General features: G+C 47.7%; 1 protein-coding gene across 3 annotated transcripts; it reads left to right on the top strand.

Moving 5' to 3' along the window:
- Positions 1 to 1065: 1065 nt before the first annotated feature.
- Positions 1066 to 27283, top strand: ganabb (glucosidase II alpha subunit b). Of its 3 annotated transcripts, none has more exons than XM_026143370.2 (25): positions 1066 to 1184; positions 1945 to 2046; positions 2143 to 2251; positions 2590 to 2717; positions 3315 to 3494; positions 3660 to 3725; positions 11764 to 11821; positions 11942 to 12023; positions 12173 to 12269; positions 12358 to 12538; positions 12704 to 12857; positions 19217 to 19452; positions 19566 to 19692; positions 19797 to 19876; positions 20172 to 20312; positions 20550 to 20646; positions 20926 to 21027; positions 21861 to 22104; positions 22667 to 22731; positions 24368 to 24444; positions 24539 to 24613; positions 24714 to 24827; positions 24929 to 25038; positions 25267 to 25367; positions 26087 to 27283. In XM_026143370.2, the coding sequence occupies exons 1-25, from the start codon at positions 1165 to 1167 to the stop codon at positions 26194 to 26196; spliced, it is 2856 nt and encodes a 951-aa protein (XP_025999155.1). In that variant the 5' UTR covers positions 1066 to 1164; the 3' UTR covers positions 26197 to 27283. The 3 variants fall into 3 exon arrangements, with proteins under 3 accessions (XP_025999155.1, XP_025999173.1, XP_025999165.1); XM_026143380.2 differs by lacking the exon at positions 1066 to 1184 and adding an exon at positions 1571 to 1711; XM_026143388.2 differs by lacking the exon at positions 3660 to 3725 and having other exon boundaries at positions 1068 to 1184.
- The last annotated feature ends 4 nt before the right edge of the window (positions 27284 to 27287 follow it).

Below are 27287 nucleotides of genomic sequence, written 5' to 3'. Positions count from 1 at the left end.
AACTTGCAAAGAAAGGTTAAGACACTCTAAATAAGGTAAAACAAAAAGACGATTATCAAATCATCAATCCTGGACTTTACAATAGTCTTAAAGTTGTCTTTGAATAACTTTGATTCTACAATTTACAGATAATCTGTATTTCACAAAAAAGAAAAGGTGGATGAAGTGGAGGTAGTCAGTGGAAGCTAGCCATAATATATATGTGTGTGTGTGTGTGTGTGTGTGTGTGTGTGTGTGTGTGTGTGTGTGTGTGTGTGTGTGAGAATGGGAGGGAGACAGGTGGAGTGATCAAGGTGGATGAGTTTAAACACCTGGGCTAAACCATCCAAAGCAATGGGCAGTGCACAAGAGAAGAAAAGACAGATTTGTGGCAGAAGGATGACAGAAAGAGTGAAAGGGAAAGTTTACAAGATGGTAGTGAGATCGCAAAAAAGACAGAGGAGGTGGAGCTGGAGGTGGTAGATGATAAGATTTCCATGAGGGGTGATCAGGATGGACAAAATTAGAAGTGAGTAGATCAGAGGAACAGCTCTATGGAGATTAAAAGGGTGAGATAGTTTGTCGCAGAGGGAATGTATTGAGCAAAGGAAGTTAAAGATAGAGACCATAGTGAAGGTTCATGGATGTAGGGAAGGATTACATGCTGAGGATGGAGGCTGATAATCTGTGGCGATCCCGAAAGGGAGCAGCCGATAGAAGAAAAACCGGACCACTGACATGAGGTCCAGAGGGGAAAACACGCCTAAATCATGGACGAGCATTGATCTTTAAGGCGATTACGTCCATTTGTGTTCCGTGTGTGTGTGTGTATACATCTGCCGATCGTTATGATTTATAGCACGGCTGTAGTACAGTTGCACGCATCGGATTGGCTGGAAATGAATCCGGTGGGACAAAGACTCCCATTTGTGCACTTCACTGACTGGAGCCTGGCGATGACGTGTCCGTGCCTGAGAGGATACATTCATACGTTCATCCTCTCTTTACAGCCAGAAAAATAACATAAAGATTAAAAAACATACTCTTTACAGTGTTAACCGCCACATATTGACCTGCTATTTGAAAAACACGCGTAAATATTAGCGCAGTTGCTGAGTATCCTATTTCTTAACGATCTTTGTTGCGGAGTGATTGGGGGCGGAGTCAAGAGGCCGCATAATCAAGATGGCCACCTTCACTGCAAGGTAGGACAAAGCAGTTCCGTTGTTTCATCGCCAATTTATTCTTTTTTTCGAAATATTATCAGTGCGCGGGAGGACAGAGTTTATCATCGTAGTTGCACATCGTATAAGCGTGAAAGCAAACTCACTGTTTCGGGGTTTAACTGCCGCAAAGTCGGAAAATTAATGCGGGAAAAATTCGATATCCCCCTCAATTGAATTGAATTGGATTAGCGACTTGACAGGCTGGCTCTTAGTAAGGTTAGCACCTTATCTTGATCCGGATTGCTTAACGATAACACTGCTGTCAGACAACGGGTGCATTAGTGCGTGTGTAAAAACGTAGACGTTTATTTAATGTTAAATTAAAAATTCTTAGCGGTTTCCTGTTGTATTTTTTCCGTCTTGAGCACTCTCTAGCTAGCCCGCTTAGCTGATTGCGTTAGCTTTTACTGCCTCTTTTCCTTGTCGGCAGTCTGAACACATCCCCTCATCGGGATTTTTACAGTAGGGCTGGGAATGAGTCTTTAATTGCAGGACCAGCGTCTGAGGTGAGGACAATGGGGTGCTTCTTGTTAATATGCGCACCGTGTGCTGGGTGAGGAAATGGGTAATTGTATAGCTGCCTGTCACATCGTTTTAGCACCATAGAGACCCAAGTCCGTCTGTGTGTGCTGTCTGTTACCCAACTCCTGTACTGTAGTTTGGTTAGCTCTGCCAGGCGTTGCATCCAAATGTGATTGCACGCTGAAGCTAATGTTCTTGTCTTTGCTTCCCATTACAGGATGGCGCCTCTCTTGGTAGTCGGGCTGGCTTTGTGCCTCAGCGGGACTTGGGCTGTGGACAAAGGCAATTTCAAGACCTGTGAGCAGAGTGCTTTCTGCAAGTGAGTTCCCAAAAGACAAACTGCTCATGAATAAAGCGGCACATAATTGCAGAGGTTTATAACTGGTGTCGGCTCTTGGTTTGAAATGTTAAACAGGCGTCAGCGAGCTTTGAAGCCTGGAGAGTCTCCTTATCGAGCCCTGCTGGAGACCATGGAGCTGACCAACACCAGACTCACCCTGCAGCTCATCAATGACAACAACAAGGTAGATTACAGAAAGGGGACAACAAACATTTGCACAATCTGTAAAATATGATTTCTCTATATTTCTTTTTTACTTGTTTTTATTGCTTTTATCTTTATTTATCGCATTAATAACTGAATTATTAGGCTAACAAATCACTTTTCCCTTGTTTTTATGTTTTTGAACTATCAGCTGAAATAAAAAATGTAAATCCCATTTTCCAGGGTAACCTCTTTGTTATGTGAAATCATAGTGACCCATTGCTAAACCCAGTGTTTTCCTATGCTGTGTTTGTAGAAAATGAGGCACCTGCCTTTGCTTCTCACTGTTCTCATTCTCACTTTGTGCTTGTGTCGCAGGTGCGTCTGTTGCTCGAGCTCTACCGCCTCCAGGGAAACATAACGAGGGTGAAGATTAATGAGCTTAAGCCTCTGAAACCTCGCTATGAAGTCCCAGACGTGCTCATCAGGGAGCCTACCACAGAGCCGTGAGTGTCCTGTGAGGGTTTCATGGGTGGGTGGAGGTTTTGATGTTGGGAGTCAAGCTGAAAACACAAGAACAGGAGGGATACTTATTTCAAAGGATCTTTAAATAGGCAGAGCAACAGAAAATATTTCATGATAACATCAGCTTTTTTAAAGGTTAGGTAAAGTGAGGGTGTGAATTCTGAAATTTCTACTTTGACAAAGATCCGTTAATAAAAGGGATGCCTCTTTTATTAAGGCAACACACAAAGCAACACACACTCAGATGCCACTTAGGAATTATAAGATGAAGAATCTCTCAGATTTTCCTTGTTAAATGAAAGAAAACCCATCATATGGTTCATGGCTTCTCTGCACCTCCTGACTGTGAAGGTGTCAGGTGAGTGAGAACTGAAACTTTGAATAGAAATTCTTCCAGTAAAACAAAAACTTGTAACTGTTTCAGATAATTTCTTCTCTGTCTTACAGCTTATATAAGTATGAAGTTATGATTAATGAGATGATAATAAAAACTATTCAATTTAAGTTCCTGACCTTGCATTTCTTCATCAAAACTAAATCCTCACTTCACATTTCGCTCTCTCTCTTTTTCCTTTCAGCCTATCTGTCTTGTCTCAGGACGAGAATGGTGTGGTGCTGTCCCTGGGGGTGGAGTCTCAGAGAGTCATTATTAGCGCCCGGCCCTTCCGACTGGACATCATGGAAGGAAGCGACGTGCTGATGTCTCTGAACTCACGCGGCCTGCTGGCCTTTGAGCACCTGAGGATGCGCAAGGACACGTGAGAAACCCACGCATGCACACACATTTACAAATGCCAGCCCTCTCTTTGAATCCACGTCGTCACTCCGTGGATGATTTCTGTTTTTGTTCCCATGATATGGTTTGTTTTTTTGAGTATTGTCTCTGACTCGTTGTTCTGTCCTCTTCTCCCCTATCATCCTAGTTTCTCCTATAAAGTAACTAGCACAGTGGCTAGCGTGTGGGATAATATCAAGAGGGTATTCTCTAGGTAAAGACCCTTAAGATTTGTGTGTATTCTGTCCCATGTGCTAATGCTGCCAGTAGTGACATAAAATTTAGGCCCACACATCATATCAACTGCTGTATTTACCCTCAAATAAATGTGATGGAGAGAGAGGGTGTGGGTGAGTGTGTGCATGGTGTTGTTTGAGTTTTATTTAGATTAAGGGATCATTCCAGCCCTTCCTCTTAGCATAGCTGTGATAGACCGTCTTTACAATGACCATCAGAAGACCCAGAGAGATTATCTGGCAGTGTCTGCTTTAGGCCTTTTAGTTACTGTCTGCGTAAATCAATGTTTTGTCAGATCAACGTTTGATTAACTGTACTCCTTTAGTATTGCTCTAGCAGCTCGTCTGATAAATTCATCTAACACCGCAACTGCATGACTGACTGGATTTCTCAATCTGTTCTTTTGAATGAATGATTCAGATTTTCACTCTTGCTTAATTTATGGTCAGAGCTAAGTGCAGAAATAATGTTAAGGTCCAGATAAGAGCTATGATGTGGCATTACACACACACACCAGGGTTTCCCACAAACTTATTTTAGATCTACCAGAGATTATGTTGCTGCCATACATAGTATAAAAGAGAGGGATAGTATGATGTTTTATAAATCACTGAGATGCTGTTAGGGCTGTTCGATATAACGATATATATTGGATGACGATATTAAAAACGTCTATCGTTTCATTTTACGCTATTGTTTGTTTCGTGGCGTCGCAAAATAAACTGTTTACGGCAATATTTTTTTCATCGTTTTGATGGTCACTGTAGTGGCTATATTAATTTCTTAAAATTCTCTCTTTCTCTTATATTTAATATAACCACACTACGGACGGACAAGCGCCTGTTTTTATGCGTTGTCGTTAGCAACAACGACGGTAACAGCATCGCCTTTCCGCTTGTTTATGTTCCACATAAACCTTTCACAATAAAGCTCAAGATCCTGTTGAGACTTTTCAAAATAAACTGAATCACGTGAAGGAGCAGATTATTTACGGGTGAGAATGAAAAAAGAGCCGTCAGGTGCTAAAAAATAAACCTTAGACTCAAATGTTAGAACAGGCTTTTCCCCGCAGCACGCAGTGTAATAAATACTCACAAAGAAAACGGCGGCCGTTACAACTTATGTCTAAAAATGTATAGTTCCCTTTCAGTCGATTCACTCGGTACAACACATAAGTATGGGATATCACGCCCTCGCGTGTCCTGGCTGAAGAAACCTTTATTCACGCCTTTACGGCAGATGACGTGTGATGACACGTGCAAGGCCCCGCCCGCACATATAGCCGCTGCCATCACCGTCATCCCTCAGTTCTTACGCTCTTCACCTCGCTGAGAACACCTCTGCTGAGTTGGGCTAGCTAGCTACTGCTAGTTAGCTCCGTTGTCTGCCAACTTGAACCTAGCTTAACTGCCCCTGTTGGTGTTAGCCTCCACCGCCCAGCTGGTGCGTAGGCTGCCCGCGGAGCGCTATTTTCAAGTTTTTCTTGTGCAGCGTTTCGCTTTGCGTTTTGGGAATGGACTCCAAACCGAAGCGAGCAAAGCAGAAATCTTCTGTTCGCCCCTGTCCTCAGGGATGTGGTTTCTCTTTGCACGACAGCGACCAGCACGATGCCTGCCCTGTCTGCCTGGGGATCGTCCACGCTAGGAGAGCGTTGACGGAGCCCGAAGCTTGTGCGTTTTGTCGCCAGCTCCGACGCTCGACCCTGGAAAGACGGGTGACGTTTGTGGAAAGAGTGCTGGGACGCTTGGCTGTCGCACGGCATGACCCTCTTCTTTCCGAGTCTGGAGCCCCGGCTTCGTCCGAGTCCGAAGACGAAAATTTTCAGGTCGATGTCCCCGCGATTAGCTGGGCTGACCACATGGAATACGTTGACGGGTTAGCCGATGACGGACCGGAACCATGCAGGAGCGCTGACGGGCTTCAGCCTGGGTTGAAGCCCGCCAGCGCTCCCCAGGAAGACGATGACGTGCTGGACATCGGCCTGGACATCCATGGTTTGTCGGAGGATGAGCAGGAGAGCTCATTGTCGACCCAATATGCCGCCGCTGCTGCGCCGGTCGGCCACGATGACACCTCTCTTTTCTCCCTGTTTCGCCGTGCCGCTGAGAAGCTGCAGGTGGACTGGCCCTCTCCTCCACCAGCTCGGAAGCCGTCGCGGTTTGCGGGTTTTTTCCTTCCACCGGAGCCCGCAACGGCCAAAAACTGCCTCCCCATGTTCCCAGACTTTCTCTGCGAGCTAACAGCGTCATGGGACAAACCTCTGTCTACCCGCGTCACTGTGCCCGGCTATGGACAGTACATGGAATTGGACGGCGCCGAGGGAGCTGGTTTAGCTAACCCACCCCCTATGGAGCCGTCTCTGGCTGCTTATCTGGCCCCGTCCCATAACCATGGTGTCGGTGGCCCCGCAACTCTGCCGTCCAAGCACTGCAGATTCTCGGCCTCGCAGCTGGAGAAGATTTATCGGGCTCAGGCCGGCACCGCTCGAGCCATGAGCTCCGTCACCATGCTCCAGACGTACCAAGCAATGTGCCTGGCGGAGCTTGGATCGCTGGTTCCGGAGGACAGCCCGCTGTCACCTCGTCTTAACGAGGTTAGAGTCACCACGGATTACATCCTCCGTGCGTCTCGCTGTGCAGCGCTCTCCCTGGGCAGAGGGATGGCTTCGACAGTGGTGGCGCAGAGGCACCTGTGGCTGACCCTCTCCGACGTCCCTGATAGAGACAGAGCTGTGTATCTGGACGCACCAGTGTCTGCGGCTGGGTTATTCGGACATTCACTTGAAGCCATTCAGGCTAGATTCGATCTGAGGAAGAAGCAGACGGAAGCTCTGCGCGACATCATCCCCAGACGCCAGCCCCAGCCCAAGCCCACTGCTAGCTCTCACAGGCCCGCCGCTCCTCTGACAGCTGGCAAGAGACCGGCGCCCACTGCTGGAGTGGGAGGGCCGCCGGCGAGAGCACGTACTCCGGCCCGAGCTCCACGCCAGTCGGCCTGGGGCAAAGGCCCTCCCCCGGGCCCCCGACGGGACCCGACGCCCAGGAGGAAGAAGCCTCAGCCCTCCTAGCTGTGATTGCGAGTGGGGAAGGGATCCGGCAGCAGGGAGACGCTGCTCTTACCCCTCTGTTGCCGCACAAGAGGTGCCGCTTAAGTTCTGTTCAGGTTGTCAGCCCCAGAAGGCGCTGCACTTCCCTATCGCGGTCTCCCAAGCACATAACCCCTGCACACGGTTCAGATGTGTTGAATGTTCAAGCGACCACATCGAGTGTTCCCGCTGTTTTTCATTGTTATGCCCCGGAAAAGGTGCACCCAACAAAATGTATAAATGTACATGTTCCCATGTTGCAATCAATAAAGAGTGTTGTTTACTCTCAAACAATCTCAAATGCTCAACCTGCAGGCGAAATGAGCCAGGTCAGGCAGGGGATGCAGTCCCCTGCAGACACACTGGGGGGCGACGGCGCCCCGCCGTCAGTGCTGCAGGCCAGCCGGCTGGCTGCTCACTTCCCTCAGTGGCGCGCTTGCGCCCCCTCTCCGTGGGTGCTGCAAACCGTTGCCATGGGTTACCGGTTGCAGTTCCGGGTCAAGCCGCCTCGTTTCCAAAGAGTCGTGAACACGATTGTCAACCCCGAGGCAGCCTTGGTACTCAGAGAGGAAATACAGGCGCTATTACAGAAGAGAGCAATACGGGTGGTCCCCGCTTCGGAGACGGACAAAGGTTGGTACAGCCGTTATTTTGTCATTCCGAAGAAAGGGGGAGGGCTTCGTCCCATCCTCGACCTGCGAGTCTTGAACACGTACCTGCGAACGTACAGGTTCAAGATGCTAACACTCAGACAGCTCCTGAGTGCAGTCGGCCCGGGAGATTGGTTTGCGACAATCGATCTAACAGATGCTTATTTTCATGTCGCTATACACCCGAAACACAGGCAGTTTCTGAGGTTTGCATTCGAGGGCGTAGCCTACGAATACCTAGTGCTGCCGTTCGGGCTGTCGCTCGCTCCCCGCACCTTTACGAAATGTGCCGAGGCAGCGCTAGCGCCCCTCAGGAAGAGGGGCATCCGCATCTTGGCCTACCTGGACGACTGGGCTCTCGTGGCTTGCTCCAGAGAACAGGCGGAGACGCAGCTGTCGCGGGTTCTGTCACACATTCAGACACTGGGGTTCTCTGTGAACTTTCAGAAGAGCTCGCTAATCCCAGGTCAACAGATCGCTTTTCTCGGTCTGGAAATATGCTCTCTTTCCAGCCGCGCACGGTTGTCAGAGCACAGAGTGGCCGCGTTTCATCGCTGCCTCGCTCAATTTCAGCTGGGACGCAGACTGCGTTTCCAGACGATATTGCGCTTGTTGGGCATGATGGCATCTATGATCGCCGTAGTGCCGCTTGGGCTGTTGAAAATGAGAGCGTTTCAACGCTGGACTCTCTCTCACCGTTTGTGTGCTTCGCGTCACCTCCGGAGGAGGCTGCCGGTAACTGCGTCTTGCATGCTAGCTCTCCGTCCTTGGAGGGAGCCCGGGCTACTGCACCAGGGCTCTCGGATTGGGAGGGTGTTGTTTCGCAAGGTGGTGTCCACAGATGCTTCCCTAAGTGGGTGGGGAGCGCTGTGCGAGGGTGCGTCAGTGAGAGGGATCTGGTCCGCGGCTCAGCGCCAGCTGCACATCAACCACTTAGAGCTGTTAGCAGTGTTCTTAGCTCTAAAGCGTTTCCGTCCAGTCCTGCAGGGCCAGCATGTCTTAGTCAGGACGGACAATTCAACAGTGGTGTCTTATATAAACAGGCAGGGAGGAACACGCTCTCTTCCCCTGTTGCAGCTGTCTCGCTCTCTGCTGTTATGGTGCAGTGTTCATTTTCTGACTCTAAGAGCCACCCATGTCCCGGGCCACCTGAACCTGGGGCCGGACCTTCTCTCCAGGGGGGGTCCTCTGGTGAGAGAATGGAGGTTACACCCTTCAATAGTGGCTCAGATTTGGGATCTATTTGGCGAGGCGCAAATAGATCTTTTTGCTTCCAGGGTGAATGCTCACTGCCCCCTGTACTTCTCCATAATCGACCACGATGCACCCTTGGGCTTGGACGCGCTAGCGCACCAATGGCCAGACGTGCTCCTGTATGCATTTCCCCCAGTGGAAATGATATCTCCAATTCTGGAGAGGGTGCGTCGGCATTCCCTCTCTCTGATCCTGGTGGCCCCTTGGTGGCCCGCGAAGTTGTGGTATGCAGAAATAATCAGCCTGCTTGCAGCAAGTCCTTGGCAGCTTCCTCTCCGCAGGGATCTCCTCTCTCAGGCGGGGGGGGAAGTGTTTCATCCGCGCCCGGATCTGTGGCACCTTCATGCTTACCTGCTGAGAGGTTAAACTTGGTTGCTAAGGGTCTGCCACCTAGTGTGGTAGCGACGATTCAGAGCGCCAGGGCCTCGTCTACTAGAGGCTTGTACGCTTACAAATGGCGAGCCTTCGAGCGATGGTGCCAGGACCGCCACACTCTCCCATTTCAGTGCTCTATTGTGGATGTTTTGACATTCCTGCAGGAGCTGTTGGATAAAGGCCTTTCGTTTTCGACGATCAAGGTTTATTTAGCGGCTATATCTGCTTGTCATATCGGTTTTGACGGGGTGACACCAGGTGCGCATCCCCTCACCGTGCGTTTTCTGAAAGGGGTTCGCCGGCTGAGGCCCGTGCTTAAGTCCAGTGTCCCGGCTTGGGACTTGTCTTTGGTGCTGGAGGCCCTTTGTGGCCCTCCGTTTGAACCCGTTGAGTCGGTAGATATGAAACTTCTTTCGTATAAGACCGCATTACTTCTCGCTTTGGCCTCGGCGAAGCGAGTGGGGGACCTTCATGCGCTGTCTGTGCATCCTGCCTGCACACAGTTTTCTCCTGATGGCCGCAAGGTCGTATTGCGTCCGAATGCCGCCTATCTTCCCAAGGTCATGCCTGCATCTTATAGTTCAATGGAGTTTGAGTTGCTGAGCTTTTGCTCCCCTCCTTTTGAATCTGAGGAGCAGAGGAGGGTGCATTCTCTTTGTCCGGTGCGTGCGCTACGCACCTACATTGAGCGCACTCGGGATGTGCGTTTGTGTGACCAGTTGTTTGTCTGCTTCGCTAATCCGAATAGAGGTAGAGCTCTGTCCAGACAGAGGCTGTCCCACTGGATTGTAGAAGCTATCTCGCTGGCATACAGCACCGGCGGTTTTGCGTTGCCCCACGGGGTGGGAGCTCATTCCACCAGGGGGATGGCGACCTCATGGGCTCTTTTTAGAGGGGTGCCTGTGGCTGATGTTTGTGCAGCGGCTAATTGGGCGTCGCCGCACACTTTTGTGCGGTTTTATCGGTTGGACGTTACAGCCCCTTCGGTGGCTCATGCTGTCCTTTCTGCTGGGTCTACCACTCACTAAGGATGTGGTGGTCCCGTTCCGGTTCGGTGGCTGCTCTGCGGGGCGTGTATATAGGTCCCATACTTATGTGTTGTACCGAGTGAATCGACTGAAAGGGAACGATTAGTTATGTCTATAACTTCTGTTCCCTGAAGGAGAGGAACGAGGTACAACACAGGGTGGCCCCACTGAGCAGTTGGCTCGGTGAAGAGCGGCTATCGAACTGAGGGATGACGGTGATGGCAGCGGCTATATGTGCGGGCGGGGCCTTGCGCGTGTCATCACACGTCATCTGCCGTAAAGGCGTGAATAAAGGTTTCTTCAGCCAGGACACGCGAGGGCGTGATATCCCATACTTATGTGTTGTACCTCGTTCCTCTCCTTCAGGGAACAGAAGTTATAGACATAACTAATCGTTTCATGCATCGGTTAAAACACTCGACTCCAGCTACATGAGGCGCAGCTGGAAACACTTCACGCAAGTCGAGCTGCCCGAGATTCACAGAATTTACAGAAAATGTTACATTTTTGTGATTTATTTTTTTTTTTAATATATCGTTATCGGGACGATAGAATTCTTATATCGGGATATGAGATTTTGGTCATATCGCACAGCCCTAGATGCTGTCACCATCTTGGTGTTTTGAAACCAGATTTGGTTAGAGAGAGGTGGATGATTGTGGATTGAGGGTAACCCTCCTTCCTGACACTTAGCGTGACCAAAATGTAAGCAATTGACTGTAGACTTCAACAGAACTTGAGGTGTTTCTGCAGCCACAGGTTGCAGCGCTTAATGGTGGTCTAGCAAGTTCCAGGTTCACCAGTTGCTACACTGAGCCCATCTAGGCTGCAGAGCATAATAATGACTAACATCACCAAATAGAGTCCAAGACAATGGAGTTACGTTTATCTGCATATAAAATATGTATACGTTAATGTAAGATCATGCATAAACTCACAAACACCCCCTAACTTCTCCTGCCACAAAGTCAGTGGGAGACAGTGCATGTAGTCTGTGTCCTGCCTCTTAGTTCTCAGGCATTACCTCAATTCCCAAACCCAACAGCAACATCTCTCTTTGTGGTTATATTTCAGTTTGTAGTTGTGCGTGTTCTTGGTGTAAGAACTGACATTGGAGCTATTTTAACCAGCAATACAGTGCTTGCTGTCTGCATTAACAGGGTTTTAAGACAAGCTGTTGTTTACACTTATCCCTGGCATGTATATCACTGCAATTCATTTCAAAACTTTGTCGCAAATGTGTGAAGGGTCTTTTGGTGGCTTACTCTTGGTTACTTTCAGTTTATGCCTGATCCACTGGGTACAAGTCCTTTGGGTGTTACGTGCTACAGCCTCTGGAGCTCCTGTACTATAATGTGTAGCTTGAAATAGCCACAAGGCAGGGAGTTGCTCAGTCCCTTTTGTCATTACAGTAATTAATGGTAGATATGGTCAGATGTCAGTGTGGTGACAGCGGGGCAATCACCAACTTGTGTTTGTATGTCCCTTTCCTTGAATCATAGTTTAATTATCCCATATATTACCACCATCACAATATCATCAAGATGGCCTGACTTTGCCAAAGTAACACGCCTTTCTTTTTCCCCATACCCCTCCTCGCGTTGTTCTTTATGCCATGAGCAGTCAGGCAGACCCAGAGGCTGAGAAGAAGGAGGAGGCTGATCCAGCAAACCAAGCAGAGGTACTGCACAATAAAATCCACTCTCTTTCAGTCTTCCCCTCTTGATTTAAAACCACCATTTCACTGCTGCATCTCAGCTAGATCTGAGTAACGTGACTATTTCCCCTGTTTGGCTAACAGACAACAAAGGAAGAGGAAGAGAAAGTAGAAGACGGGATGTGGGAAGAAACATTTAAATCGCACACAGACAGCAAACCTAATGGTAAATCCTACTTGTGATTTCAGTATCGGTATCATAATGTCTGCATGTCAGTGTGTGTGTTCAACCCGAACACACACACTGACATGCAGACATGCCAGGTGGTGAAAAGGTGTTCTCTTTGACTGATGTTGGATGTGTTTGCTCCTCAGGTCCATCTGCTGTTAGTTTAGATTTCTCACTGCCAGGAGTCGAGCATGTTTATGGCATTCCAGAACATGCAGACACTCTCAGACTCAAAACAACAGAGTGAGTGCCACCAGCATTTTACATGTAGAATAGATTTCATTATGAAAAATGCACAGATGTTTTATGCATGCCTGTGTTTGTGTTCCAGTAATGGAGATCCGTATCGACTCTATAACCTGGATGTGTTCCAGTATGAACTGTATAACCCTATGGCCTTGTACGGGTCTGTCCCAGTGATGGTAGCCCACAGTGCCCAGCGAACTACAGGCATCTTCTGGCTTAATGCTGCAGAGACCTGGGTGGATATTAGCTCCAATACAGCTGGAAAGGTATGGGGGGGGGGGGGGGGGGGGGGTTGTCATTTCCTCCAAGAAGTCTTGATCTGGATTGTTACTTAAAGTGAATTTTGTTTTCGTTGTTGTTTTTTTGTTTTAGCCATCAGTAATTATATCAAAAATATAAAAGCGTCTTTTGTCGTGCTGCTCTCTTTCCAGACTGTTTTTGGGAAAATGCTAGATTATGTTCAGGGCTCCAGTGAGACACCACAGACAGATGTGCGTTGGATCTCTGAAAGCGGCATCATTGACGTCTTCATTATGCTGGGACCAACTCCTAAAGACGTCTTCTCTCAGTACGCCTCTCTTACAGGTAGGAAGTGTCAATACTGCTGAGACTCTTGTGTAAAGTTGTATACACAAATACCACTAGCATTCATTTAATAGTCTTAATGTTTTAATGGTTCTTATCGAGGGCCTGTTGGGATTTCCTTGTTCGTTAGCAATTGCTTCTGGCCGGGAGCACAGGAGTGGTACCCTCGAGCTAAAACGTCTCGTTTCAGTTAGGCAGTAATCTACTGGGCTGTATGAAGGCCCAATACACGATAAAAAAATCTTATGTTGAACTCTGACTATTCAAGGATACAATCTATTTTGCTATTTTTATTTATTTTTTTAGCTTAAAATGAGCAGTCCAATTTATTCAGATTTGTTTTGATATCTCTTATTCATAAGAAATATTCCAGTCTCCTTAGTTGTAATAATGTTTATTAGATTCATTTTTTTAGCCTAGGTAAGCAGCTGATTGTAATCTGCAGAGTATTAATTAATACTGAGACAGTTTTTCAGTGAACCCAATAATTATATTTGGTTCACAAATTCCCTCTATTTGAGATTGCTGGTAAATTTAAACAGAAGTGATTAAAATCAGTGGTGATTCATGAAAGCGTCTGCTCAAACGTATTGTATTTCAAGTCAAATTTTTATTAATCTTTTATATTATTGATCCACTGCCTAATGCCAGTAATAAAACGATTAGTTATGTCTATAACTTCTGTTCCCTGAAGGAGAGGAACGAGGTACAACACATAAGTATGGGATATCACGCCCTCGCGTGTCCTGGCTGAAGAAACCTTTATTCACGCCTTTACGGCAGATGACGTGTGATGACACGCGCAAGGCCCCGCCCGCACATATAGCCGCTGCCATCACCGTCATCCCTCAGTTCGATAGCCGCTCTTCACCGAGCCAACTGCTCAGTGGGGCCACCCTGTGTTGTACCTCGTTCCTCTCCTTCAGGGAACAGAAGTTATAGACATAACTAATCGTTCCCTTTCAGTCGATTCACTCGGTACAACACATAAGTATGGGACCTATATACACGCCCCGCAGAGCAGCCACCGAACCGGAACGGGACCACCACATCCTTAGTGAGTGGTAGACCCAGCAGAAAGGACAGCATGAGCCACCGAAGGGGCTGTAACGTCCAACCGATAAAACCGCACAAAAGTGTGCGGCGACGCCCAATTAGCCGCTGCACAAATATCAGCCACAGGCACCCCTCTAAAAAGAGCCCATGAGGTCGCCATCCCCCTGGTGGAATGAGCTCCCACCCCGTGGGGCAACGCAAAACCTCCGGTGCTGTATGCCAGCGAGATAGCTTCCACAATCCAGTGGGACAGCCTCTGTCTGGACAGAGCTCTACCTCTATTCGGATTAGCGAAGCAGACAAACAACTGGTCACACAAACGCACATCCCGAGTGCGCTCAATGTAGGTGCGTAGCGCACGCACCGGACAAAGAGAATGCACCCTCCTCTGCTCCTCAGATTCAAAAGGAGGGGAGCAAAAGCTCAGCAACTCAAACTCCATTGAACTATAAGATGCAGGCATGACCTTGGGAAGATAGGCGGCATTCGGACGCAATACGACCTTGCGGCCATCAGGAGAAAACTGTGTGCAGGCAGGATGCACAGACAGCGCATGAAGGTCCCCCACTCGCTTCGCCGAGGCCAAAGCGAGAAGTAATGCGGTCTTATACGAAAGAAGTTTCATATCTACCGACTCAACGGGTTCAAACGGAGGGCCACAAAGGGCCTCCAGCACCAAAGACAAGTCCCAAGCCGGGACACTGGACTTAAGCACGGGCCTCAGCCGGCGAACCCCTTTCAGAAAACGCACGGCGAGGGGATGCGCACCTGGTGTCACCCCGTCAAAACCGATATGACAAGCAGATATAGCCGCTAAATAAACCTTGATCGTTGAAAACGAAAGGCCTTTATCCAACAGCTCCTGCAGGAATGTCAAAACATCCACAATAGAGCACTGAAATGGGAGAGTGTGGCGGTCCTGGCACCATCGCTCGAAGGCTCGCCATTTGTAAGCGTACAAGCCTCTAGTAGACGAGGCCCTGGCGCTCTGAATCGTCGCTACCACACTAGGTGGCAGACCCTTAGCAACCAAGTTTAACCTCTCAGCAGGTAAGCATGAAGGTGCCACAGATCCGGGCGCGGATGAAACACTTCCCCCCCCGCCTGAGAGAGGAGATCCCTGCGGAGAGGAAGCTGCCAAGGACTTGCTGCAAGCAGGCTGATTATTTCTGCATACCACGACTTCGCGGGCCACCAAGGGGCCACCAGGATCAGAGAGAGGGAATGCCGACGCACCCTCTCCAGAATTGGAGATATCATTTCCACTGGGGGAAATGCATACAGGAGCACGTCTGGCCATTGGTGCGCTAGCGCGTCCAAGCCCAAGGGTGCATCGTGGTCGATTATGGAGAAGTACAGGGGGCAGTGAGCATTCACCCTGGAAGCAAAAAGATCTATTTGCGCCTCGCCAAATAGATCCCAAATCTGAGCCACTATTGAAGGGTGTAACCTCCATTCTCTCACCAGAGGACCCCCCCTGGAGAGAAGGTCCGGCCCCAGGTTCAGGTGGCCCGGGACATGGGTGGCTCTTAGAGTCAGAAAATGAACACTGCACCATAACAGCAGAGAGCGAGACAGCTGCAACAGGGGAAGAGAGCGTGTTCCTCCCTGCCTGTTTATATAAGACACCACTGTTGAATTGTCCGTCCTGACTAAGACATGCTGGCCCTGCAGGACTGGACGGAAACGCTTTAGAGCTAAGAACACTGCCAACAGCTCTAAGTGGTTGATGTGCAGCTGGCGCTGAGCCGCGGACCAGATCCCTCTCACTGACGCACCCTCGCACAGCGCTCCCCACCCACTTAGGGAAGCATCTGTGGACACCACCTTGCGAAACAACACCCTCCCAATCCGAGAGCCCTGGTGCAGTAGCCCGGGCTCCCTCCAAGGACGGAGAGCTAGCATGCAAGACGCAGTTACCGGCAGCCTCCTCCGGAGGTGACGCGAAGCACACAAACGGTGAGAGAGAGTCCAGCGTTGAAACGCTCTCATTTTCAACAGCCCAAGCGGCACTACGGCGATCATAGATGCCATCATGCCCAACAAGCGCAATATCGTCTGGAAACGCAGTCTGCGTCCCAGCTGAAATTGAGCGAGGCAGCGATGAAACGCGGCCACTCTGTGCTCTGACAACCGTGCGCGGCTGGAAAGAGAGCATATTTCCAGACCGAGAAAAGCGATCTGTTGACCTGGGATTAGCGAGCTCTTCTGAAAGTTCACAGAGAACCCCAGTGTCTGAATGTGTGACAGAACCCGCGACAGCTGCGTCTCCGCCTGTTCTCTGGAGCAAGCCACGAGAGCCCAGTCGTCCAGGTAGGCCAAGATGCGGATGCCCCTCTTCCTGAGGGGCGCTAGCGCTGCCTCGGCACATTTCGTAAAGGTGCGGGGAGCGAGCGACAGCCCGAACGGCAGCACTAGGTATTCGTAGGCTACGCCCTCGAACGCAAACCTCAGAAACTGCCTGTGTTTCGGGTGTATAGCGACATGAAAATAAGCATCTGTTAGATCGATTGTCGCAAACCAATCTCCCGGGCCGACTGCACTCAGGAGCTGTCTGAGTGTTAGCATCCTGAACCTGTACGTTCGCAGGTACGTGTTCAAGACTCGCAGGTCGAGGATGGGACGAAGCCCTCCCCCTTTCTTCGGAATGACAAAATAACGGCTGTACCAACCTTTGTCCGTCTCCGAAGCGGGGACCACCCGTATTGCTCTCTTCTGTAATAGCGCCTGTATTTCCTCTCTGAGTACCAAGGCTGCCTCGGGGTTGACAATCGTGTTCACGACTCTTTGGAAACGAGGCGGCTTGACCCGGAACTGCAACCGGTAACCCATGGCAACGGTTTGCAGCACCCACGGAGAGGGGGCGCAAGCGCGCCACTGAGGGAAGTGAGCAGCCAGCCGGCTGGCCTGCAGCACTGACGGCGGGGCGCCGTCGCCCCCCAGTGTGTCTGCAGGGGACTGCATCCCCTGCCTGACCTGGCTCATTTCGCCTGCAGGTTGAGCATTTGAGATTGTTTGAGAGTAAACAACACTCTTTATTGATTGCAACATGGGAACATGTACATTTATACATTTTGTTGGGTGCACCTTTTCCGGGGCATAACAATGAAAAACAGCGGGAACACTCGATGTGGTCGCTTGAACATTCAACACATCTGAACCGTGTGCAGGGGTTATGTGCTTGGGAGACCGCGATAGGGAAGTGCAGCGCCTTCTGGGGCTGACAACCTGAACAGAACTTAAGCGGCACCTCTTGTGCGGCAACAGAGGGGTAAGAGCAGCGTCTCCCTGCTGCCGGATCCCTTCCCCACTCGCAATCACAGCTAGGAGGGCTGAGGCTTCTTCCTCCTGGGCGTCGGGTCCCGTCGGGGGCCCGGGGGAGGGCCTTTGCCCCAGGCCGACTGGCGTGGAGCTCGGGCCGGAGTACGTGCTCTCGCCGGCGGCCCTCCCACTCCAGCAGTGGGCGCCGGTCTCTTGCCAGCTGTCAGAGGAGCGGCGGGCCTGTGAGAGCTAGCAGTGGGCTTGGGCTGGGGCTGGCGTCTGGGGATGATGTCGCGCAGAGCTTCCGTCTGCTTCTTCCTCAGATCGAATCTAGCCTGAATGGCTTCAAGTGAATGTCCGAATAACCCAGCCGCAGACACTGGTGCGTCCAGATACACAGCTCTGTCTCTATCAGGGACGTCGGAGAGGGTCAGCCACAGGTGCCTCTGCGCCACCACTGTCGAAGCCATCCCTCTGCCCAGGGAGAGCGCTGCACAGCGAGACGCACGGAGGATGTAATCCGTGGTGACTCTAACCTCGTTAAGACGAGGTGACAGCGGGCTGTCCTCCGGAACCAGCGATCCAAGCTCCGCCAGGCACATTGCTTGGTACGTCTGGAGCATGGTGACGGAGCTCATGGCTCGAGCGGTGCCGGCCTGAGCCCGATAAATCTTCTCCAGCTGCGAGGCCGAGAATCTGCAGTGCTTGGACGGCAGAGTTGCGGGGCCACCGACACCATGGTTATGGGACGGGGCCAGATAAGCAGCCAGAGACGGCTCCATAGGGGGTGGGTTAGCTAAACCAGCTCCCTCGGCGCCGTCCAATTCCATGTACTGTCCATAGCCGGGCACAGTGACGCGGGTAGACAGAGGTTTGTCCCATGACGCTGTTAGCTCGCAGAGAAAGTCTGGGAACATGGGGAGGCAGTTTTTGGCCGTTGCGGGCTCCGGTGGAAGGAAAAAACCCGCAAACCGCGACGGCTTCCGAGCTGGTGGAGGAGAGGGCCAGTCCACCTGCAGCTTCTCAGCGGCACGGCGAAACAGGGAGAAAAGAGAGGTGTCATCGTGGCCGACCGGCGCAGCAGCGGCGGCATATTGGGTCGACAATGAGCTCTCCTGCTCATCCTCCGACAAACCATGGATGTCCAGGCCGATGTCCAGCACGTCATCGTCTTCCTGGGGAGCGCTGGCGGGCTTCAACCCAGGCTGAAGCCCGTCAGCGCTCCTGCATGGTTCCGGTCCGTCATCGGCTAACCCGTCAACGTATTCCATGTGGTCAGCCCAGCTAATCGCGGGGACATCGACCTGAAAATTTTCGTCTTCGGACTCGGACGAAGCCGGGGCTCCAGACTCGGAAAGAAGAGGGTCATGCCGTGCGACAGCCAAGCGTCCCAGCACTCTTTCCACAAACGTCACCCGTCTTTCCAGGGTCGAGCGTCGGAGCTGGCGACAAAACGCACAAGCTTCGGGCTCCGTCAACGCTCTCCTAGCGTGGACGATCCCCAGGCAGACAGGGCAGGCATCGTGCTGGTCGCTGTCGTGCAAAGAGAAACCACATCCCTGAGGACAGGGGCGAACAGAAGATTTCTGCTTTGCTCGCTTCGGTTTGGAGTCCATTCCCAAAACGCAAAGCGAAACGCTGCACAAGAAAAACTTGAAAATAGCGCTCCGCGGGCAGCCTACGCACCAGCTGGGCGGTGGAGGCTAACACCAACAGGGGCAGTTAAGCTAGGTTCAAGTTGGCAGACAACGGAGCTAACTAGCAGTAGCTAGCTAGCCCAACTCAGCAGAGGTGTTCTCAGCGAGGTGAAGAGCGTAAGAACTGAGGGATGACGGTGATGGCAGCGGCTATATGTGCGGGCGGGGCCTTGCGCGTGTCATCACACGTCATCTGCCGTAAAGGCGTGAATAAAGGTTTCTTCAGCCAGGACACGCGAGGGCGTGATATCCCATACTTATGTGTTGTACCGAGTGAATCGACTGAAAGGGAACTACCAAATTTGAATAACAGCTCTTGACTGGCCTCTTCCTTGTGGTTATCAGGCACTCAGTCTTTCCCTCCCCTGGCTTCCCTGGGATACCATCAGTGCCGCTGGAATTACAATGACCAGGAGGACGTGAAGTCGGTCGATGCCGGCTTTGACGAGCACGACATCCCCTATGACTTCATCTGGCTTGATATAGAGCACACCGATGGGAAGCGCTACTTCACCTGGGATCCGCACAAGTTTGCGACCCCGAAGGAGATGCTGCAGGGTCTCATGGACAAGAAGCGCAAGGTACAGATGGAAATATGACGATCACAGTGATATGATGCACAGTTTGATGGGTGTCTGGCCAGAACTTCACTTCACTTCTTTTTTTTTTTTTTTTTTTTCTTTTACTCTTCTAGATGGTTGCTATTGTGGACCCCCACATTAAAGTAGACAGCAACTACAAGATCCATAATGAAATCCGCACTCTGGGTTTCTATGTCAAGAATAAAGATGGTGGCGACTATGAAGGCTGGTGCTGGCCTGGTAAGAGAGTGAGAACTCCACATCAGTATTTCTTTATCAAACATGAAATATTTCTCTAATATTTGTTCTCTTTGTTTTTCCTTGGGTTGGATGACATCTGTTAGGAAGTGCCAGTTATCCAGACTTCACTCGTGCAGACATGAGAGCCTGGTGGGCCAGCATGTTTGCCTACGATCAGTATGAGGTGAGCCTTGAAGACATGAAGTTGCTAATCTGCAACTAAAAGTTTACCTATTGAAGATACAGCGTGACTCCTGTGTAACTGATATATGATGCTTTTGTTACATTTTTGTTTTAGTAAACAAAATTTATTTAATATATTCTCACATGAAACTGAACCACCTGAGCTTTCCACAGTTGGCTTGTAACTGAATATTCATTCAAGCTTGAACTTTTTAGGAGCAAAAATAAATAAATAGATTTTCCATAAATTTGTTTAATCTCATCTCAAAATGAAATCTAATCTGTTCACTCTCCAGGGCACCATGGAGAACCTGTATACATGGAACGACATGAATGAGCCATCAGTCTTCAATGGGCCGGAGGTCACTATGCACAAGGATGCAATGCATGGATCCTGGGAGCATCGTGATATACACAACCTGTATGGTTTATATGTGGTGAGTGTATTTCACTGTGACCTTTCTCATTAATAATTTTTTTTTAGAGAACCTATAGATTATTTGGAGTTTGTTACTTTGTTGGAGGACAGATAATCGTTGGCATCCTTTTATTACCTCTTACTGAAAATAAAACTCCTTTAAAAAGGAATAAGAGATCCTAAAGTTGTATTTGGTAACTTATTGTAAATGTTAGTCTGTTTTCCTCTTATTTAACCATCTCTTTATTATCGACAGCAAATGGCCACGGCGGAGGGTTTGATCCAGCGGTCAGGAGGAGTTGAACGACCATTTGTCCTGACCAGGGCCTTCTTCGCTGGGTCTCAGCGCATCGGTGAGCCATTTTCTTTCTTTACTTTCTTGCCTGCTCTAATGTAGACGTGGCATCACACGTCGAACAGCTGACGTTTACAGGATGCAGTCTTCTTTGTTTACATTTGGCGTTGGCTAGACCAAACACCACTTTAAGTTTGTTCAGACTGAGCCGTGAAAGGACCCTCGACTCTTGGACAGTAAAATTATCAATGCTCATAAAATCCAATTTACTTTTCATAACAAAAAGAATTGGGTGTTGCATTATCTTGTGTGTTAAGGTTTGTTTTTTGGCTCTTAGGTGCTGTGTGGACAGGAGATAATGCTGCTGAGTGGGACCACCTGAAAATATCCATCCCCATGTGTTTGAGTATGGGCCTGGTTGGAATCTCTTTCTGTGGAGGTGAGTGCAACCCTCCTAGGTTCTCTGGTCAGCTTACAATGGCCATCGTGTTCAGTTTCATTCTCAGCATCAAGAGCCAAATGCAACTCTTGATGCTGCTGCAAATTTTTTGTTTTGTTTTTTCCCCCCTTTGCCTCATTTAATGTTTTGCCCTCTGTCAGATAACTGTTCGAACCTGATTTAACTTAATTCTTAAGGCTGAAACGCTGCTCTGCTGCCACACTGGAGACTGAAATTACCACCATCATTACAGCTAGAGGTTTATAGTCCAGGCCCAGAGAAGTGATCAGAAGTCATCAAAGCTCTGAGCGTGGGACTTTCCAAACCTGGAGGCAGCATTTCTAGTTCTATCAGTCCTCAGATTTTCCTTTCCTTTTTATTTATAGTACTTACAAAGTCTTGATGTTTATGAAACCTCAAATGTGGAACAGAACAATGCTTAAAAAAACCCTTTATTTGCTACCTTTTAATATTTAGCTATACTGCAGCTTTCAAATAGGTGTGAGTGTGCAGCATCGAACTTGAACACAGCAGTAAAACAGGACTGAATTTTGAAAGGGGAAAATGCATTCATTCAGATCAGTTTTACGTAATTGTTTTGACTAATATACAAATCCCTCGGGTGTTTGGTAAGGTTGTCATGGAAATGGGCATGAGGCATTACCATGGTGAGCCCATATTCCCATGTTAAATCAGCTGCAGTCACATAAATATTGATTTGGTACAAAATCCGCTTTAAGAGTTGAGCTCTAAACACGGATTATTTCAAGAAGTTTGTGTCGTGCCGTTTTGCGTTGTCAACCGAGGCTATAATGTCCCTCTCGGTCTCACAGCTGACATCGGTGGCTTCTTCAAGTCTCCCAGCACTGAACTGCTTGTGCGTTGGTACCAGGCGGGTGCTTACCAGCCATTCTATAGAGCCCATGCCCATCTGGACACGCCCCGCCGCGAGCCCTGGCTGTTTGGTCCAGAAAACACTGCACTGATCCGTGAAGCCGTGCGCCAGCGCTACACCTTCCTGCCCTACTGGTACCAGCTGTTCTACCGCGCACATGTGACGGGAGAGCCCGTCATGAGGTGATGATTTTGGTTAACCTGTATGTATTGACTGTCTATCCACAGATAATTGTACTCTGAAGAGGCCTCATTTGAGCAAACTGCTGTTTAAAATTTATCTAATATGTCAACTAATTTTAAGGCAGTTATTTGATTGCTTTTAGAGTTTATAAATAAGAGTGATGCATAATACCACACGAAAAGACAGTGTATTCAAGTAGTTACTGCAATGTGCTGTAAGACAGAGGTGAATATTACTTTCCCAATCAAGAGAAATGGAATTTCAAATCGGGAAAGAAAAAAATCCTTTATTTGGGTTATATATCAGGTTATAAAAATATGGTAAATGGTAAATGGCCTGTATTTATATAGCGCTTTACTAGTCCCTAAGGACCCCAAAGCGCTTTACATATCCAGTCATCCACCCATTCACACACACATTCGCACACTGGTGATGGCAAGCTACATTGTAACCACAGCCACCCTGGGGCGCACTGACAGTGCGCCCCAGGGTGTGCAGTGTGGCTGATTTGTGTAGTATATTGTGATGCAGATGCAAATATTGTGTTCATGTCTATTGCAGACCTCTGTGGGTGGAGTATCCTCAGGATCTGGCTACTTTTGCTCTGGAAGACGAGTACTTAATTGGTGAGACACATAACCAAATTTGAGGCCTTCAGTATTCATCAAGCATCCACAGTGATAACTGCAGTTTGTCATTGAAAGACCCCCCTGAGTGATCTGGGATTAAAAGCTACCCAAAGTAATCCTTTAACAGGTTCTTCTACAGAAACCTTGCTGAACTAAGGCTCCCTTATGTTCAAAAATGCAATGATCCTTAGTGGAAATTTATTTATGTCACCTTATTGCGCTTTCCTCTCATGCGACTCACCTGATGCATCAATTGATTGTGTTGTCGTGATTAGGGCTGTTTGATATAACGATATGTATTGGATGACGATATAAAAACGTCTATCGTTTGTTTCGTGGTGTCGCAAAATAAACTGTTTACGGCAATATTTTTTCATCGTTTTGATGGACACTGTAGTTGCTATATTAATTTCTTAAAGTTCTCTCTTTCTCTTATATTTAATATAACCACACTACGGACGGACAAGCGCCTGTTTTTATGCGTTGTGGTTAGCAACAATGACGGTAAAACCATCGCGTGTCCGCTTGTTTATTGTAAAAGGTTTATGTGGAACATAAAGCTCAAGATCCAAAATAAACTGAATCACGTGAAAGAGCAGATTATTTACAGATGAGAAGTAAAAAAAGAGCCGCCAGGTGCTAAAAAATAAACCTTAGACTCAAACGTTAGAACAGGCTTTTCCCCGCAGCACGCCGTGTAATAAATACTCACAAAGAAAACGGCGGCCGTTACAACATATCTAAAAATGTATAGTTTCATGCATCGGTTAAAACACTCGACTCCAGCTACATGACGCGCAGCTGGAAACACTTCCCGCAAGTCGAGCTGCCCGAGATTCACAGAATTTACAGAAAATGTTACATTTTTGCGATTTATATCGTTATCTGGACGATATAATTCTTATATCGGGATATGAGATTTTGGTCATATCGCACAGCCCTAGTCGTGATGTGTGATTTGAGTGTGGTGCTCTGTAAGTGATTTACCAAATGGCACTTTAAACCCACACTTAGGACTACATGCAACACAAGACTGTTCAACACCACATCAAATGACAGGAAGTGTAACAAGGTGACAGAGCTATGGTTGCACTGACACAAACAAATGGTTTGTCAGGTGAGCAGCTAACGGGGACAGTCTGATGCTCAGACCGGTCTTGTCACAGCTGAAGTTACAGTTCAAAGTTGGGGAGGAAAAAAGTCACAAGTCGACACGCATGTGAACATGATTTTGGCTAAAATATAACCTCCTATGTAGCTTCCCTCAGTTTGTTTCTTTCCAGCTGACAAACTTACTGCTTTAGGTCACTGTTTTCCCTTCTCTATAAATCATGTTTTGGAAGTACAGGTTGTGTAGTGGGGGTACACTATTATTTATGTTATAGAGTTATCTACAACTTGCTTCTGCTGCCATCAGGTGGCCAAAAATACCTGTTATCTCGGTTTAAATTGACTTCTAATGTTCAGACACTTGAATTAGAAAATCTGTGCAGCTGTGCCTGTCTGTGCGGTGGTGCTTCACTTTGTCAATATGACAAATGAGGATAAAACCCTGAATCCAGTTGTTCCAGTCAGGCAGGCATGTTTTGAAATGGTTGGCACTTCCCCTGACGTCATTTTAATTCTGCCTCAGGACGAGACTTGCTGGTGCACCCAGTTGTTGAGGAGGGAGCCAGAGGAGTCACTGCCTACCTGCCTGGCAAAGATGAGGTAAGAGGAAGAAACGGAGGCTTTTATTTTGACACACGTATCTTTGATCTTTTCAGACGGGCGTATCTTAATGTGTGTGAACATGTGTTATCAGGTCTGGTTCGATGTCCACACCTTCCAGAAACACAACGGAGCCCAAAACCTTTACATTCCCGTCACCATGAGCTCTGTAAGTGTCAAACTCTCAGCTTAACTTTTTTTTTTTTTTTTTAAGCTCAATGTATTTTTTATCACATTTCTCATTAGTAGCCTTGGTGTTTTGTTGTTAGATCCCGGTTTTCCAGCGCGGCGGTTCCATAATTCCCAGGAAGCTTAGAGTCCGCAGGTCCTCCACCTGCATGGAGCATGACCCCTACACTCTCTATGTGGCTCTTAATCTCCAGGTAACTGAACTGCACATCCTCTGTTGCTACAGTGCTAAGTAATGTTGAGATGTTAATGACAGGTTTTAACCATTTATTTAATGCATTATTTATTTTGATAGAGAACTGCAGATGGTGAGCTCTACATAGACGATGGCCATACCTTCAACTATGAAAAGAAGGAGTTCATCTACAGAAAGCTTACCTTTGCCAACAAAGTCCTCTCTTCTGTGTGAGTGACGGATATGTTATCAAAATTCTCTGAATAAAATATAAAAAAAACCATGATGTCACTATAGTTACACTTTTAATAGTCTCAGAAATGTTACATTATAAAATATAAACACAGTGAAACTGAAGAAACGTTTCCACATGCTGTGCCAATCTATTCATGGACAATTTCTTTAATCTTAAATCTGTTATTGCTATGTATTTAACTCTGTACCTGCCTGATCCACAGTAACCTTGCTCCTGATGCCAAGTTTACTACCGATTCCTGGATTGAACGTATTATCGTACTGGGAGCCAGTAAACCCAGCAAAGTTACCCTTAAGACTGCTGGTAAGTGCTTGATATGAAATCATCTTCAGTTCGAATCTGCATGTTGAAGCTCCTTTCAAATGTTTTAAATGTAAGCATTTACTGGTAAACACTCATGGAATTAAAAACATTGTGATGTGTGCCATTAAAGTGGGATATAAGATAAAAAGGGATGTACTGGGTGAAATTTCATGCTCCAGATTTGTATCTTTATGCTAAAGTAGATTTGCATGAAACAGTTATAAATAGTCACTATTTAGCTTTTGATAGGCCTTGGATGCAGCTCCTCAATTTATCCAGTGCTTGAAGTAAGCCACCTTTCTCATGCCCCTCACAAATAGAAAGTTTGAACATGAGGTGGGTGGGGCTTCTCAATGACATGCAGATTCAGGACCAGGAAAAACTGTACAGACAACACTCTGAAGCCTGAGGATATTTGTTTATGCTACGACCGTGTTTAGTCTGAGCATCAACAACTGAAACGGGCAATGGATGACCAAAAATAAGGGAAAGGATCATGGATATTCACCATTTTCTACTCTTTGCTGATTTCCCCTTATTTAGTTTCATGCTGTTTAAGTTGTTTTCAAACTCTTATTCAGATGGGATGGCAGCTTTAGGATCTGAAAGATTTAAGATGTGAAAATTGGCAATCTGTTATGGATTTATGTGAAAAATATGCAGCTTCTAAACTTAAAATCCCCTGATGTTTGTTTTCTTACTTTTTTGTTTGTTTACAGATGGCCAAGAGAAGCAGCTGGAGTTCGATTTTGACGCCTCCATGTCTGTTCTGACAGTCCGTAAGCCCGGCATGAACGCAGGGGCCGACTGGACTGTGACATTTCAGTAATCGTGAAAGATGAAAGAGGAGGAAGCAGGAGGGGGGAAAATGACTGATTTGAACCGAAAGTGAGCAGAGGGAGAGAGAGGGAAATAGAAAAAAGGCACTAATACCCATAACTAACTAAAACAGAGTAAGATAGGCAACATGGTGGGGGGAAAAAAGGATACACAAGACACTGATTACACGCACACAGAGATTCATGTATACCTGTTAGTCGATCTGAGCCACTTTACTTCTCAGCCATTTCCCTTGTGTTCACACTCTAATAGGTAACAGAGAGAGTTCAGGGTTATTGCTAGATGAACAATTATGTTTTGTCACATTGCTCGATCTGTTTGATTCATGTCATTGTTAGGAATCTTTGGGGTAAGACAGAAACTTTTTTTGTTTTGTTTTTTCGTCCACTTCATTTTCCATCCAGTTTGCCTCAGAAAAAACCCCCCAAACCAATCCACTGTTTTCCATTTAAAATAAAAGTTCACATTCAAAGCCTCCATCGGCTGCTGATCCTCATTGAAAACTCTTTTCATTCCTCTTTTAAGAAAAGCACTTAAATTGACTTAGATTCAGGCTGTCTTTGTTTGTTCCCTGTATTGCAGAATTTGTGCACATGGTTAATCAACCGGCACCAATCTGGTTACTTACCTGCTGCTCAGTGAGGGGATTTGCAGCTGTTGTTTAGAACAAAGTTGGCAATGGGAATCACTTCAGGGGACTGAACCACTGACAATTTGTGGCTCATTCTGTTGATGTGCTTTCATTGTTTTCATTTTTTTGTTTTCCTGCATTGTTCAAGAGATTTTCCTTAAATGCACTTAAAGAAGAATGAGAACTGAAATGATTCTGTGGAGGTGGGTTATGCTCCACCTAGTCAAATGATCTGACCTTTTTGTTGTAGTTTTGTTCTAGGAAGGTTGTGTTTTTGTTTTTTTTGCTTGATTGCTTTTATGATCACAACCATACGCTTAGTTGCATTTTTGTTGGTGATGAACTGGTGGAAATGGAAGTGAAGGATCGGACTTCAGCTCTCAAAGTTGTCAGATGTACTTTAAAAAGATGAGACCAAGTGAAAATAAAATCGATCAAATGTAAACCTA

The sequence above is a fragment of the Astatotilapia calliptera genome, chromosome 2, assembly GCF_964374335.1.
Source record: "Astatotilapia calliptera chromosome 2, fAstCal68.1, whole genome shotgun sequence".
Classification (NCBI taxonomy): Eukaryota; Metazoa; Chordata; class Actinopteri; order Cichliformes; family Cichlidae; genus Astatotilapia; species Astatotilapia calliptera.
Note: the sequence above shows the minus strand (reverse complement) of the source record. Positions and strands in the feature narration are given on the sequence as shown.